Source organism: Rutidosis leptorrhynchoides, chromosome 10, assembly GCF_046630445.1.
Source record: "Rutidosis leptorrhynchoides isolate AG116_Rl617_1_P2 chromosome 10, CSIRO_AGI_Rlap_v1, whole genome shotgun sequence".
NCBI lineage: Eukaryota > Viridiplantae > Streptophyta > Magnoliopsida > Asterales > Asteraceae > Rutidosis > Rutidosis leptorrhynchoides.
This window is the reverse complement of record NC_092342.1, coordinates 281,810,367-281,826,896: the sequence shown is the minus strand read 5'-3', so window position 1 is coordinate 281,826,896 and position 16,530 is coordinate 281,810,367. Positions and strand designations below refer to the sequence as shown.

The 16,530-nt window shown below is 31.4% G+C and overlaps 2 protein-coding genes across 2 annotated transcripts; one reads left to right on the top strand and one right to left on the bottom strand.

The window, feature by feature from the left end:
• The first annotated feature begins 10,089 nt into the window (after positions 1 to 10,089).
• Positions 10,090 to 11,233, top strand: LOC139872990 (cytochrome c). Its single transcript, XM_071860919.1, has 3 exons — positions 10,090 to 10,201; positions 10,786 to 10,919; positions 11,076 to 11,233. The coding sequence occupies exons 1-3, from the start codon at positions 10,090 to 10,092 to the stop codon at positions 11,166 to 11,168; spliced, it is 339 nt and encodes a 112-aa protein (XP_071717020.1). The 3' UTR covers positions 11,169 to 11,233.
• A 305-nt stretch (positions 11,234 to 11,538) lies between these two features.
• Positions 11,539 to 14,665, bottom strand: LOC139872753 (uncharacterized). The gene is made up of 2 exons (XM_071860678.1): positions 14,530 to 14,665; positions 11,539 to 13,049 (listed from the first exon to the last, which is right to left on the bottom strand). The coding sequence occupies exon 2, from the start codon at positions 12,829 to 12,831 to the stop codon at positions 11,740 to 11,742; it is 1,092 nt and encodes a 363-aa protein (XP_071716779.1). The 5' UTR covers positions 12,832 to 13,049; positions 14,530 to 14,665; the 3' UTR covers positions 11,539 to 11,739.
• Positions 14,666 to 16,530: the final 1,865 nt, after the last annotated feature.

The window sequence follows — 16,530 nt, the reverse complement described above, 5'->3', positions numbered from 1 at the left end:
TCTTCATATTAGCGTTTTATAAGTTTAAATTCGGGTAGTACCTACCCGTTAAGTTCATACTTAGTAGCTAATATACAATTCAACTACTACAATTCTATATGAAAAACTGATTATAATAATATTTCGCGTTCAAACTTTTACACAATATTTTACAAACTTACAATATCGCTTATTTTACATATAGCATGAAATATAGCACACAATAAATTTGATACAAGATGGTTGTGAAGATAATTCTAGCTAGTACACAAGTTGTTCAGCAAAGGCAATAAAGACACGTAATTCATACATCCAGAAACAAGTCATGCATTCTGGTTTTACTAGGATTACTTCCCATCCTTGGTCTTGTGGAACATAACCGTTATGGCCGTTGATAAGACAGCGTGTTGTAACGTCGTCAAAGGGACGAGGGTTACGTAATGTCCAACAGTCCCGTAACAATCTAAAAACCTCATTTCTTACCCCAATTACCGACTCCGTCACTTGTGGGAACGTTTTGTTTAATAGTTGTAGCCCGATGTTCTTGTTCTCACTTTGGTGAGAAGCGAACATTACTAATCCGTAAGCATAACATGCTTCTTTATGTTGCATGTTAGCTGCTTTTTCTAAATCACGAAGTCCAATATTCGGATATATTGAGTCAAAATAATTTCTTAACCCATTGCGTAAAATTGCATTTGGGTTCCCCGCAATATATGCGTCAAAGTAAACACATCGTAACTTATGAATTTCCCAATGTGATATCCCCCATCTTTCGAACGAAAGCCTTTTATAAACCAAGGCATTCTTGGAACGTTCTTCGAATGTCTTACAAACTGATCTCGCCTTAAATAGTTGTGCCGAAGAATTCTGACCGACTCTAGACAAGATTTCATCAATCATGTCTCCGGGTAGGTCTCTTAAAATATTGGGTTGTCTATCCATTTTGTGTTTTTATACTGTAAAATAAAAAAGAGTTAGATTCATAAAAAAAACACTTATTAATACAAGCAATTTTTACATATATCATAAAGCATAAGCACACTATATTACATATATTACACCACACGAATACAACTATCTTATTCCGACTCGCTTGTTTCTTCTTCTTCGGTTTTGGTTCGTTTTGCCAAGTTTCTAGGGATATATGATGCTCCCCTAATACGAGCCGTCGTTTTCCACATTGGTTTAGAAAAACCTGGTGGTTTAGAGGTTCCCGGGTCATTGTTACAACTTAAGGACTTCGGGGGTTGACGATACATATAAAGTTCATCGGGGTTGGAATTAGATTTCTCTATTTTTATGCCATTTCCCTTATTATTTTCTTTTGCCTTTTTAAATTCAGTTGGGATAATTTCTATAACATCATCGGAATTCTCGTCGGAATCCGATTCATCGGAGAATTGGTAATCCTCCCAATATTTTGCTTCCTTGGCGGAAACACCATTAACCATAATTAACCTTGGTCGGTTGGTTGAGGATTTTCTTTTACTTAACCGTTTTATTATTTCCCCCACCGGTTCTATTTCTTCATCCGGTTCCGATTCTTCTTCCGGTTCCGATTCTTCTTCCGGTTCCGACTCTTCTTCCGGTTCCTCTTCGGGAACTTGTGAATCAGTCCACGAATCATTCCAATTTACATTTGACTCTTCATTATTATTAGGTGAGTCAATGGGACTTGTTCTAGAGGTAAACATCTATCACATAATATCAAACGCGTTAAGAGATTAATATATCACATAATATTCACATGTTAAAAATATATAGTTTCCAACAAAATTTGTTAAGCAATAATTTTTCAAGTAAACACGGTCGAAGTCCAGACTCACTAATGCATCCTAACAAACTCGATAAGACACACTAATGCAAAATTCTGATTCTCTAAGACCAACGCTCGGATACCAACTGAAATGTCCCGTTCTTATTGATTAAAAACGTTCCATATTAATTGATTTCGTTGCGAGGTTTTGACCTCTATATGAGACGTTTTTCAAAGACTGCATTCATTTTTAAAACAAACCATAACCTTTATTTCATAAATAAAGGTTTAAAAAGCTTTACGTAGATTATCAAATAATGATAATCTAAAATATCCTGTTTACACACGACCATTACATAATGGTTTACAATACAAATATGTTACATCGAAATCAGTTTCTTGAATGCAGTTTTTACACAGTATCATACAAACAAGGACTCCAAATCTTGTCCTTATTTTAGTATGCAACAGCGGAAGCTCTTAGTATTCACCTGAGAATAAACATGCTTTAAACGTCAACAAAAATGTTGGTGAGTTATAGGTTTAACCTATATATATCAAATTGTAACAATAGACCACAAGATTTCATATTTCAATATACATCCCATACATAGAGATAAAAATCATTCATATGGTGAACACCTGGTAACCGACATTAACAAGATGCATATATAAGAATATCCCCATCATTCCGGGACACCCTTCGGATATGATATAAATTTCGAAGTACTAAAGCATCCGATACTTTGGATGGGGTTTGTTAGGCCCAATAGATCTATCTTTAGGATTCGCGTCAATTAGGGTGTCTGTTCCCTAATTCTTAGATTACCAGACTTAATAAAAAGGGGCATATTCGATTTCGATAATTCAACCATAGAATGTAGTTTCACGTACTTGTGTCTATTTTGTAAATCATTTATAAAACCTGCATGTATTCTCATCCCAAAAATATTAGATTTTAAAAGTGGGACTATAACTCACTTTCACAGATTTTTACTTCGTCGAGAAGTAAGACTTGGCCACTGTTGATTCACGAACCTATAACAATATATACATGTATATTAAAGTATGTTCAAAATATATTTACAACACTTTTAATATATTTTGATGTTTTAAGTTTATTAAGTCAGCTGTCCTCGTTAGCAACCTACAACTAGTTGTCCACAGTTAGATGTATAAAAATAAATCGATAAATATTATCTTGAATCAATCCACGACCCAGTGTATACGTATCTCAGTATTGATCACAACTCAAACTATATATATTTTGGAATCAACCTCAACCCTGTATAGCAAACTCCAACATTCACATATAGAGTGTCTATGGTTGTTCCGAAATATATATAGATGTGTCGACATGATAGGTCGAAACATTGTATACGTGTCTATGGTATCTCAAGATTACATAATATACAATACAAGTTGATTAAGTTATGGTTGGAATAGATTTGTTACCAATTTTCACGTAGCTAAAATGAGAAAAATTATCCAATCTTGTTTTACCCATAACTTCTTCATTTTAAATCCGTTTTGAGTGAATCAAATTGCTATGGTTTCATATTGAACTCTATTTTATGAATCTAAACAGAAAAAGTATAGGTTTATAGTCGGAAAAATAAGTTACAAGTCGTTTTTGTAAAGGTAGTCATTTCAGTCGAAAGAACGACGTCTAGATGACCATTTTAGAAAACATACTTCCACTTTGAGTTTAACCATAATTTTTGGATATAGTTTCATGTTCATAATAAAAATCATTTTCTCAGAATAACAACTTTTAAATCAAAGTTTATCATAGTTTTTAATTAACTAACCCAAAACAGCCCGCGGTGTTACTACGACGGCGTAAATCCGGTTTTACGGTGTTTTTCGTGTTTCCAGGTTTTAAATCATTAAGTTAGCATATCATATAGATATAGAACATGTGTTTAGTTAATTTTAAAAGTAAAGTTAGAAGGATTAACTTTTGTTTGCGAACAAGTTTAGAATTAACTAAACTATGTTCTAGTGATTACAAGTTTAAACCTTCGAATAAGATAGCTTTATATATATGAATCGAATGATGTTATGAACATCATTACTACCTTAAGTTCCTTGGATAAACCTACTGGAAAAGAGAAAAATGGATCTAGCTTCAACGGATCCTTGGATGGCTCGAAGTTCTTGAAGCAGAATCATGACACGAAAACAAGTTCAAGTAAGATCATCACTTGAAATAAGATTGTTATAGTTATAGAAATTGAACCAAAGTTTGAATATGATTATTACCTTGTATTAGAATGATAACCTACTGTAAGAAACAAAGATTTCTTGAGGTTGGATGATCACCTTACAAGATTGGAAGTGAGCTAGCAAACTTGAAAGTATTCTTGATTTTATGTAACTAGAACTTGTAGAATATATGAAGAACACTTAGAACTTGAAGATAGAACTTGAGAGAGATTAATTAGATGAAGAAAATTGAAGAATGAAAGTGTTTGTAGGTATTTTTGGTCATTGGTGTATGGATTAGATATAAAGGATATGTAATTTTGTTTTCATGTAAATAAGTGATGAATGATTACTCATATTTTTGTAATTTTATGAGATATTTCATGCTAGTTGCCAAATGATGGTTCCCACATGTGTTAGGTGACTCACATGGGCTGCTAAGAGCTGATCATTGGAGTGTATATACCAATAGTACATACATCTAAAAGCTGTGTATTGTACGAGTACGAATACGGGTGCATACGAGTAGAATTGTTGATGAAACTGAACGAGGATGTAATTGTAATCATTTTTGTTAAGTAGAAGTATTTTGATAAGTGTATTGAAGTCTTTCAAAAGTGTATAAATACATATTAAAACACTACATGTATATACATTTTAACTGAGTCGTTAAGTCATCGTTAGTCGTTACATGTAAGTGTTGTTTTGAAACCTTTAGGTTAACGATCTTGTTAAATTTTGTTAACCCAATGTTTATAATATCAAATGAGATTTTAAATTATTATATTATCATGATATTATCATGTATGAATATCTCTTAATATGATATATATACATTAAATGTCTTTACAACGATAATCGTTACATATATGTCTCGTTTAAAAATCATTAAGTTAGTAGTCTTGTTTTTACATATGTAGTTCATTGTTAATATACTTAATGATATGTTTACTTATCATAGTATCATGTTAACTATATATATATATCCATATATATGTCATCATATAGTTTTTACAAGTTTTAACGTTCGTGAATCATCGGTCAACTTGGGTGGTCAATTGTCTATATGAAACATATTTCAAATAATCAAGTCTTAACAAATTTGATTGCTTAACATATTGGAAATATTTAATCATGTAAATATCAATCTCAATTAATATATATAAACATGGAAAAGTTTGGGTCACTACAATAAGTTCTTATATTAACTTAATATAACATCATAATACATATAAATAAGTGTTATTAGAGTTAATTTAGAAATATTAGATTAGTTCTTCAAACAAGTTTAGAATCAACTAAACTATGTTCTAGTTTATAAACTCTTATATAGATAGCTATAAACATATGAATTGAACAAGAGTTGAAGTAGAGTTTTTACCTTAAGTTTAGAATGTAAAGTTGCTAGAAAGAAGTAGTAGAACAAAACTTGAGAGAGTTCTTGCAAGTGTGTGTGAAAATTGGAAGTAAAATTTGGAAAATAAATGTGTAAAAATGAGTTAGAAATGGTGCTTATTTATAGGCTTGAAAAATTGGTTTTTAGTGAAAATATCTAAGATAAGTTAAAATATATTAAGTCATGGATGACATATTAAATTGATTAGGTCATAGATGACATATTACACAAGTAATTGCAGATTTCTATTGGTATATAACAAATGGAAATACTTTTAGAAGCTGTGTATAATACTGGTAAAAATGCCGTATGAATGCGAGTAGAATTCTTGAGGAAATTGAACGAAAATACGAGTATAGCTATCCTTTATATGTATTGGTATATTATAAAGTGTATTTAATACTTGTAAGGATGTATTTACACTCGTAATACTTTATATGTAAATACATTTTAACATAAGTTAATTACGTCGTTTAAATAGTAACATATATATTGTTCAAAAACTCTTTAAATTAGTAGTATGAAAATATATATATATAATACTTTGTTAATATACTTAATGATATATTTAATTATCATATTTTCAAGTTAAATCTATATATATACACACACACATATATATATATAATTAATACAAGTTATGACGTTCGTGAATCATAAGAATAAAAGGGTGGTCAACTGCTTATGTAAAATTCTTTTCGGAGGTTCAAGACTTATTAAAATTCATTGCTTATCAAGTCGAAATTATTAAATCATGTAAATAGTATAATCAAGTAGTCGGAAAAATCCGGGTCATCACAGCAGTACTCATCCTTTACCTTCAATTTACCTAGTTCCTCAGTCGTAGGCTCATACCCATTAGCCATTAGAACAACTAACAACTCATCTTCCTCCTCCACCACAGTCTCATCTATATAACTAGAAGAGAAAGAATGTAACTCGGGGAAATCCTGTAAAAGCTCGGAAAGTGGATCTAAACGAGTACATTTTTCAACAACCAGTTCCTCTTGCAAAATACATTGTAAAGTTATAAGTTGTGGAGCTGGACCAGAATCTATCACATCTGAATGTTCCGAAAACATAATCAATGGTGAATATAGATCGGTAGCAAGTTGCGTAGTAGGTAGGGGACTCGAATGTTTTATATCCGGATTCATGCAACATTGCCAAGACCCATAAAAACACGGGCACAAACCTTCAACTATAATTCTCTCTTTCATAGACCTTTTTTGAGTGTTAACCACAATTTCATTAACTTCTTTCTCTTGGTACCCCTAGTTGGTAACACTAGGTGATGAATATAATGCGATTAGTTTCCTCTGTTCTACTCTCATTCTCTCACCCATTGTCATATTCTTGTAGGCAACCATTTCCCTGCAACTGACAAAAACAAAGAAACGAATAAAAGCACCGACTCTATACAAAATAAAAACTAAAAATAAAACAAATCACAAAGAATCACAAACTAAAAATAAAAGCACACAAGACTCAAATAATCACAAATAGTAAACAATCTCAAATTAACATACAAATGTCCCCGGCAGCGGCGCTAAAAACTTGATGTGTAAAATCGCTTATATAATTTATCAGTGGAAAATACCGGTTTGATTGATTAAACACACTAACGGGCAGTGTACCCGATCGTGTACTAGTATGATTTGGTAAAGTCCAAAGTTCGTTCCAAGGAAAGTTTTCGTATCAGCTTAAGGTTGTAACTGTAAGTAATTAAACTATTTTATCTAGAAATCTAATGAAATTACTGGCTTTTGTAATTTTGACTATTTAACGATTAGTCGAATCAAGAAATGGTTTATAAAAGGAAAAACAGTATTTTTGTTCTTTTTAGTTTATGCGCTAGCACTTAACAAATATTAAAGATAGTTTTGTATTCAATTCAAACAAGAATGTTCATCTAGACCTTTTACCTTCGGTAATGGATGTTCGTGTTATTAACATCGTTTATCTCATCTATGCACGCAAATTAACCAAACGGGTCATCAAGAGTTCTCTTAATGACCACCCAAACTCTAATTACACAGTGTAGGGTTCCCTTGCACTTAAGACCTTATTGTTTGTGTTCAACTAATTAACTAACTTAGTAATTCGATTAACAATTGTGCTTACGTTCGCTTACACAATGCATTCATATCCAATATACTAGTCTTTACTCAATTTACCCCTTGGTCCGGTTTAGCAAACAACTACTTAAGACAAACTAGTTGTAAATTAAAGTGTTAAATTAACCTAGGGGTTCCCTTGATCAAACAAACACGATAATCACTTGAGAGCAAACATGTAAACATGAACAAGAATGGATCTTTTAATCAAAACCAAATTAACATGCATAAAATCCTTGATAATTTAAATAAACATCCAAAACCTCGGTTATTAGTCTAGACAAACATTAAATAATTAGCCAACAATCATGGCTAAAACCAAAATCACAATCAAAATAAAAGATGAATTCATTGTTTGAAACAAAGAGATAAACCTAATAGATGAATGAATCTTGAGTGATGAACGAATCGAAGTACGTTCCCCGTAATGATTGAAGCGTTAGAATGATCTTGGGATTCCCCCAAAATCACCCTTTTTCGTCTTAGAGCTGCTGCAAATCGTCTGGGAATGAGATTGTAGCACTTTGCGATACGAACATATGGCCTTTTAAATCACCTAATTATGTGTCAGTATGAGTGAGATACGTCCAACTTAAAAAGCTTAAATATCCAACTTTATCATCTTTGTAGCTCTTAAACTTGAATCTTCACAAATATCAACAAAACGCCTCCAAACCGTATCCAAAGGACCAAAATATGACGGATATTGCTAAGATAAACGTAGTTGAATTATGCAATATCAGTTGCGTTTTAGTCTCTAGTTACACATTTCGTGTTTCAGTTTTTCATTTCGTGGCCAAAGGTCTTCCAATGGTTGGGTATTCAAAAACTGATTTGGATAACTGTGTGCGACATTAGAAGCTGGAGTACTAGCTATACAGGAAAAGAAAATATTGTTGTTGAAGTTATCAGCTTTGCAACTCTCTGGGTCACGTGGAATTACCGAAATAACATTACTGTTGGAGATGTTTCTGCCTGAAAAATCCATACCTACTGACAACATTATTGTTCACTCTTGTAACTGGATCACGGCTAGGTGTAGAAAATAAAACCTAAACTGGAACATGTGGCTTCATTACCCTATGAACTCGTTGTAATCTTTTTTTTTTTTTTTTTTTTTGTATTACTTAGCTTCTCGCAAGTTTTTTATAAATTTCCTTTTCGCTGTTAAAAAAAAAATTCGAGTTCCATTTTTGGGTTTCGCGTATCAGTATTTAGATTTGCGTTAAAAATTTTCATTTCGCGTAAAAATGAAAAATAAAAAAACAAATGTAAAACGTAAACGCGATATTAATATTGAGCAAAAGGTCTTTTAATTAGATTGCGTATCGTGAGATTTCAAATCCTCCAACTCAACAGATGATAGGATTTCAAATGCAGGGTTTTAAATCCTTCAGGATTTCAAATCCTTCGAAATTTAAAATCCCAAGATTTTAAATCCTCGAACCAAACACCACCTAATGTTTATCATTACTATAGATCATACATAGGCTATTGAGTTCTTTATTCGTTCTTTGATATAAAAACTAGATTTTAATATTTATTTCCTGAACATTTACAAATATAAAATTCTGTCTTCATGATATGAGCGGATTCATCAAAACCGTAAGTGAAAATGTCAACACTCCTTTGAAACTGTCGTATACAAGTACTAGTTTATAACCTCCGACTACACACATATAATTAATAACCAATACACCATAACTAAAAATAATAACTATTGATTTAATAATAAAAGGACAATGCTAAATGTAGCTCTTAGGGCTACGTTTAAGTATATCATATTTAAGTTTGAAAACTTTGTTGAATTAATTACTGAATATAAATATTTCTTTTTAATATCGGCTTTTCTTATATTATTTTGATATTAATATTATTCATGACAAAGCTAAGTTATAAATATGAAATTAAACAATATATTGTATGCTTAAACCATTCTTCATAATAAAATATAAGAAAATAATTTTTACTTGTAAAATTAACTACAGTAATAAACTAAACATTTATAGTTAAATTTATACTCTCCCCGTCTCATTTCAATAGTCCAGTTTTGACTTTTAAAGTCTTTTTTGCTTAACTTTGATCTAAAATAACTTTACTTGTATTATATATTATTAGATGAAAATTATAATAATGAAAACACATGTAAACATTAATTCATTCATATAAATTTCGTCGAATAATATATAACACAAACAAAAATATTTTAAGTCAAAGTTTAATACAAAAGACTTTAAAAAATAAAAGTGGATTATTGAAATGAGATAGAGGCACTACTGGTTAATAGTTAAATTAAAGGAATGACAAATATAATTTCACAATTCAAATCGATCGTTGTCTTTACTCATAAAAAAGTTAAATATCTTATAAAATAAATTTTTTATGTATCGAAGGGAAAGAGATTTGCAATTTTACTATACGGACGTACATGAGCGGCGTGTGGTACATTTGTGAAAGCCACGCTTCTGTACGTAAACTATACCATCTGTGTATGTCTACAAAAAGGAAGAACACTCCAGAAACATATTATTAAATTTATATTAAATATAAATATAAATACTCCGTTAATTAAACAATAAATAAATAAGTTGAAAGATTAATCATTCCTTTCCTGTTGCTTTGATCGGAAAATGGCGTCATTCGAAGAGGCACCACCCGGCGATGCAAAAGTAGGAGAGAAAATATTCAAGACAAAGTGTGCTCAGTGTCACACCGTCGATAAAGCCGCTGGTCACAAGCAAGGCACGTGTTTGCTTTCTTTCTACCTCCATTTCCTTTTTTTTTTTTTTTTCTTTTTCTTTTTTAATGTTTTCTGCAAATATTAATTAGTTTACATCTTTGGCTGTTCTTTATGTATATGGTTCATTGGAGTAGTTGGACAATTTTTTAGGCAATTTCATTAGAAAAGATTGTTTTTTTAAAAAACTATGTTCACGAAAGATATTCAATACTTCAATCTGATAACATTATACTGTAGTACTTATTACATGAATTACATGGGGCTACATATATAGTGAATTTTATGACATTTTATTTTTAGCCGTTTATCTAAATTTGTTACTTATAAGGTTGAATTAAAGTTATAGATGATATATTATGTTATATGACCAAGTTCGATTGTGGGACATAAAATCCATCTACTTATGCATAAACTGATAATAATTTTTAGATATCAGAATACTGGCAATAATAGCTTTTGTTATATATTGACAAAAATGACTAAAGAATTGAAAGCAACCAGAGATTTATTTTGGTCAGTGAGATGATTCTTTAGATCATTTAGAGGTAATAATGGATCATTCTCATCTGCCATATGATATCTTCAGGGCCGAATTTGAACGGGCTTTTCGGAAGGCAGTCTGGTACTACTGCAGGGTATTCTTACTCAGCTGCCAACAAAAACATGGCTGTGATTTGGGAAGAGAATACGCTCTACGACTACTTGCTTAATCCTAAAAAGGTAAAACGAGTAACAATTTGCGCTGAAGTTAATTCCTTTTTGAAGTAAACTTTGACAGGCTGATGCTTTAAAACATGTAGCAAACATTAGTTTCGCACCATAAAGTAATTAGTCTTCAATAATGTACTAACTAATTGTTGTGGATGATATATGTAGTACATTCCTGGAACGAAGATGGTTTTTCCTGGACTCAAGAAACCAAAGGACCGAGCCGATCTTATTGCTTACCTGAAGGAGGCAACCACTTAAAATCTGGAATGATGATTCTATTATACTGCTAGCTGTTAATAACGTTTAATGAACCTTTTAGAATGTTTCCTATTGTAACCTTATTACATTTAGATGATGATCATTCATCAAGTCATTGTGTTGGAACCTGAACAATCTATATAATGATCGTTTCATTAAGCACTTGTGCATTTTACCACCATACATAAGAATCTGTATCATGTATTTATATTGTAAGATGCATACAAGTTGGTATAACAAAAACATTCTGTCAGCTAGACTAGCAATTGCTCAAACACAGAAAAATACAAGGAAACCTGCAATTGCACAATTTATTAACTCAAATTGCCAAGGATAAAAATAAATAATTGCACTAAAAGGAATTCAAAGATTGAAGAAATTATACAGGTTATAAAAGTAAATATATGATGAAATACAAATCAGTTCCACCGAAAAAAAAAGGCGAGAGGTAGCAACAAAGAAAATACAGAACCAAAAATAGCAATCCTTATCAAACCTACAACCTTTACAAAGTGTTGTTTATCACAAAAATGAGTTCATATATAGTCACCATTCATGAGCTTGAACTGAGTTAACTCGGAGAAAAAAGGCTCAACTCGACAAACACAGGTTGATCCCCGATTTGTTCTTCTCTTTCGTTTGTCCGAAAAGAAATGGACCCACGTTTAGGTGAATTTCCCCCACTACTCGCATTAAGATCATCGATTAGTGACAAAGTCTCATTATGTTCCTCAATAATTCTTCTTGTAGCCTCCATATCTTGCAGACTCTTTAAAGCTAAAGAATCTGCAATCGGGAAGTAAACAAGTATACAAATCCCGACCCCAACACAACATAAAAAGGCAACGAAAGCCAAAAACGCAATCACTTCAAATACGACTTCTCCTGGCTTGAACAAAACGGATAAACCAAGTAAAAGAACCCGTAACGGAAAGAAACTAGAAACGAAAAATATCAACGTGTACACCCTTTTCCGCAAACCCTTATTAATGACCAAAATTAGTATCTGCCTACCCAACCAGAACAGATAAAGTGTTAACAAGGTAGCAAAAAGACCAAGAAATAAGGTACTTAATAAAGGGTAGTAGCAACGAGCAACATCGTTCGGGTCATTGTTTGTAATTTTGAAAAAGTAACCCTTTTTGTTCAAGTGCAAGTCCGTTTCGTATCGAGGCCCGACTAACACAACCATCATTTGAAGGGTAAACAACGGTAAGATACATAAAAGGATGTAAATCGTTGTTTTGAAGTTCCATTTTTGGCTTAGTGGGCCCGATTCGGTTCTCTGTAACGATGCACGAAGAAGAAAAACGAGAGTGAGGAACAGACACGGTTCTGAAAATCCTAGATTTGAAACGATGTAACATTTGCATATGGTTTCTTGCAAATTTGGATCAAGAGTGAGTAATACCCGCCCGTCACGTCTTAAAAATTCTAGACGTAAAATCTCTCCAAAACCCCACCAGATAGCAAAAACGATGAAGACGATTCGAACAATCCACGGGCCACTGAAGTATCCAAGTTGGGTACGGTTTTGACTACGAATGTGATCCCGAAAATAGAATGAGTACAAGATGCAGAGCACACCAATAAGAGATAAAACAGTGGTGAGAAAGATTGTAATTACACCGAGTGCATCAGCAACTACGCTCGTCAGGGGCATTACCCAATAAATGAATTCCACGCATGCTCTCTGACAGCATGGATACGCAAAAGCCCCGGGTTAACTTAAATTTCCAGTCACATATATATGGACACCATCAAACACCCAACAATAGCTGAAACCTCGATGTCCAATTGTTACAGAATCAAGAATTTTGACAACTTCCCATGTAAGATTACCACATTCGAGTTCGAGTGACTATTTTATCTCCAAGGTACCTAGCCGGATAAACCACCAACATCAGAAATTAGATAAATTTGTTAACAGAAAATTTAGCAATGTTGTGTATTAAAAAAGAAAGACAAGACATTGTGCGAGTACTAGACATCGAATTAAGTTGACCAAGATTTCACAAATCTTTCTTACTTAGAACACGAAGTCGAAGCTTTAATATACAGAAAAGCTTTAGACTTAGGAACAAGATGATGACTAGAATGTGATATATGAGTATGCCCAGCCCAAATGTTCATGTAAATAAGCAAGTAATAAACACCCTACAAAGTCAAGAACTTGTGTAGTTTTGCAACACAAGGTAGCATGTGACAAACATCATCCAAAAAAAGAATGCTTCATGAATATATATATACACCGAAAAATAATGCTCAAATGTGACAAGGAGTTTAAAGAATTAAATTATATACCTTGGGTTAGAATTAAGATGATGGAAACCGATTAATAAAGGTAGGTCCAAACAATTGATCAGAAAGAATTAAAAAAAGAAGATTTCCTTCCCTTTATTTATCGTAAAAAAAAGACCATAAAACCTAGCATTTTAAACACGCAATATATATATTTGAACCCGTGGATGATTTAGAGATTAAAGATAAAAGCGTATACACAAACCATTTCACCCGTGCAGACGCTTTAACACACAAGGAAGACAGAAGATACCGAAATACGCATATGACTCTATCATGTTTCTAACATACAAACAGGCTTGTAATGAAAGTAAACGTATGTGTTAATTGCAGAACGCATATACTTAACCGAAGAGAGGAGAGTCATTAGTTGTTCCAGGGGTGTTACAGAAGCGAACGGAATCATCGTATTTACCTTATTGTGTTCTAGTTATAAGAATTATATGAAGTTAAACCTACTTTCAGAATAATAATGTTGGCTGATTACAATTGCTATATGTTAATTATCATCCAGACATACAAAACAATGAGATGAAATTATATACATATAGCTTTTTATCAGCAAGTAACAAATTAACAACTATCTACAATAAATTCAGCTCATATATCAAGCATTCAACAAAAGCCATATATCCTATAACTACCATCGAATATCGAATACTTTAATATTATATTGTAAACACTCATATCTATAACCAAACAGATAAAGCAAATTACACATACTAACAACTCGTTCTCCAGCTTAATTAGCCCCAAATATTCTAATGTTCATTATAATTAAATTAATCAATCATATATAGAACATATATACGCATAACATGATTATCATAATAAATTATACATACTTTCAATTCGTTAATCAACGATAACGATCATTAATTACAAATATAATAAATAATTGATTAACGATGGCTAATAGTCATATGATCTTAAACACCTAGGAAGATTTTAGGTTGCGAAACTTAAAACAACAGATGATAAGATATATACAGAAATTGTATGTACGTGCGCATTGATTGAAATTGAAAAAGAAAAGAAAAGAAAAGAAAAAAAAACTTACGAGAAAACGTGAAATTAGGGATCCTGAAAGGAGATTTTGAATAAAAAAAACCTAAAAAATGAGGAAGATGGAGAGAGAGAAAGGGGGAAGAAAAGAACGTAAGGTAAGGCATAGAGAAATAGAAAGAGAGTAGAACATTGTTGCTCGACAGCCTGTCGCCAGCTTATATTAGAATTATATAATTATAATAATTATAATTATAATTAATAATTTAATAATAAATAATAATAATTCAATTTATTATTAGACCAACCAACCAATTTTATTTAATTTTAATTTTTTTATTTATATTTATATTTATATTTGTATAACGAAATTTGCAAAACAATTACACGAGAAAAGGGCTAGATAGATACACCCCTTGGAGGCTAGCGAACACGAAAACTACGACTACAATGGGATGCAAAGTTTGCAACCCACACGTCTATCTAATGTTTAAGTATACATTCGAGCTTGTAAGCCAAACATTTCAATCGATTTTGTTGTCTTTTAATAGGTTTGAGATCCACTCAAATGTTCTAATTTGAATCTCGTTACCGCTATCGGCACAATCCAACCCTTGTTATGAAATACCTTCAAGTTTCTATTATTTCACTATAAGTAGGCGGTAACCCACTTCACGGCTTGCTAAATTCTTGAACCAAGGCTTGTCATATTTTGAGGTGCGTTACCACGAAGGATTTCGACAATGCTAAGATTCGAAAAGTATTCTAGGTTACACATTTTTTATATTTAATTTAATATTTAATTACATTATATTCATATTATTATTATTATTTATATAATAAGAATTGAGAAAACTAATTTAGATGGGATAATTAAGAGTAATTTTTTTTTTTAAATCTATGGTGTATATTTGAATATATGTAGTGTAAGTATCTGATATAAGTGAATGATTTGACATTTTTATTTTGAATGAACAATATGAATGATGTAAATTACTTGATTAATATTTTGCATATATAAAAAACAATATAGTTGTTTAATAAGTAATAATGAATCTTGATACAATATAAAATATTACATAAAATTTAGGTGTTTGGTTGTTAAGAGAGTATGAGAGTTTTAAATGGTTCATCACTGAATGCTGAACCATTCAGCATCAAATGTCATTCATGGAAACAAAGGTGTTGAATACTTAATGGTTTAGCATTTAACGTTGAACCATTCTATAAAGAAATAATCAACCGCACCCTAAGTTTCAGTACGTGGTGGGTTTAAACAAGTTATGTAATTTATCTTCTTAAATTTGTTCGCAATAAATATTTTCATTGTGTTTATATTTATATGGATTCTTTTAAGTGTAGTGCTTATGGCTATACTTAAGAGTTAAGACATTGAAATGTGCATAGATTATAATACATTAAGGTAGTAGTGAGATGGTTCACAAAAGTTAGTGGGTGGTTATAAGTAATGTACAACTCAAACTTGCATTTTCTAATTTCTTAAGTATAGGCATAAAAGCTCCACTTAGAAAATTTTATTTATATTTATGGATATTGTTATATAATTAAATACTTGGCTCTTAGGCCGTTCGATGTATGACCATTGCAAAATCAATTTTAAGTTTGGTTATGATAAATCAAATTCATTATATCATTAAGCCCTTGCGATGCATGAGAGATAAAAATGGTTAAAAATTTAGTTATGATTTAGTTTAAAATAAAAGTGTTATCTAAGTTAAAGAGTTTAAGTACAAATGTAAATAAACTAAATAAGTCGCAAAATAAACATTAAATGTATGTTTCATTACGTATTAATAAGACTTAATTTTCTACATGGATTATTCGCTCAATACGATAGTTGTTCACTTAAGTCTTCATTTTTAAGCTAAACTAACAACATATATGTTATTTGATCATCTCAACATTAGATGTTGTCTTATCTTGTCAATATATTTTCAATATCACATGTTCTTATTTTTTTCACATGTATCATCCACCATCTACCTACATCATCATTTTTTTTGCCATATTTGACAATGAAAAACATAAATAATAA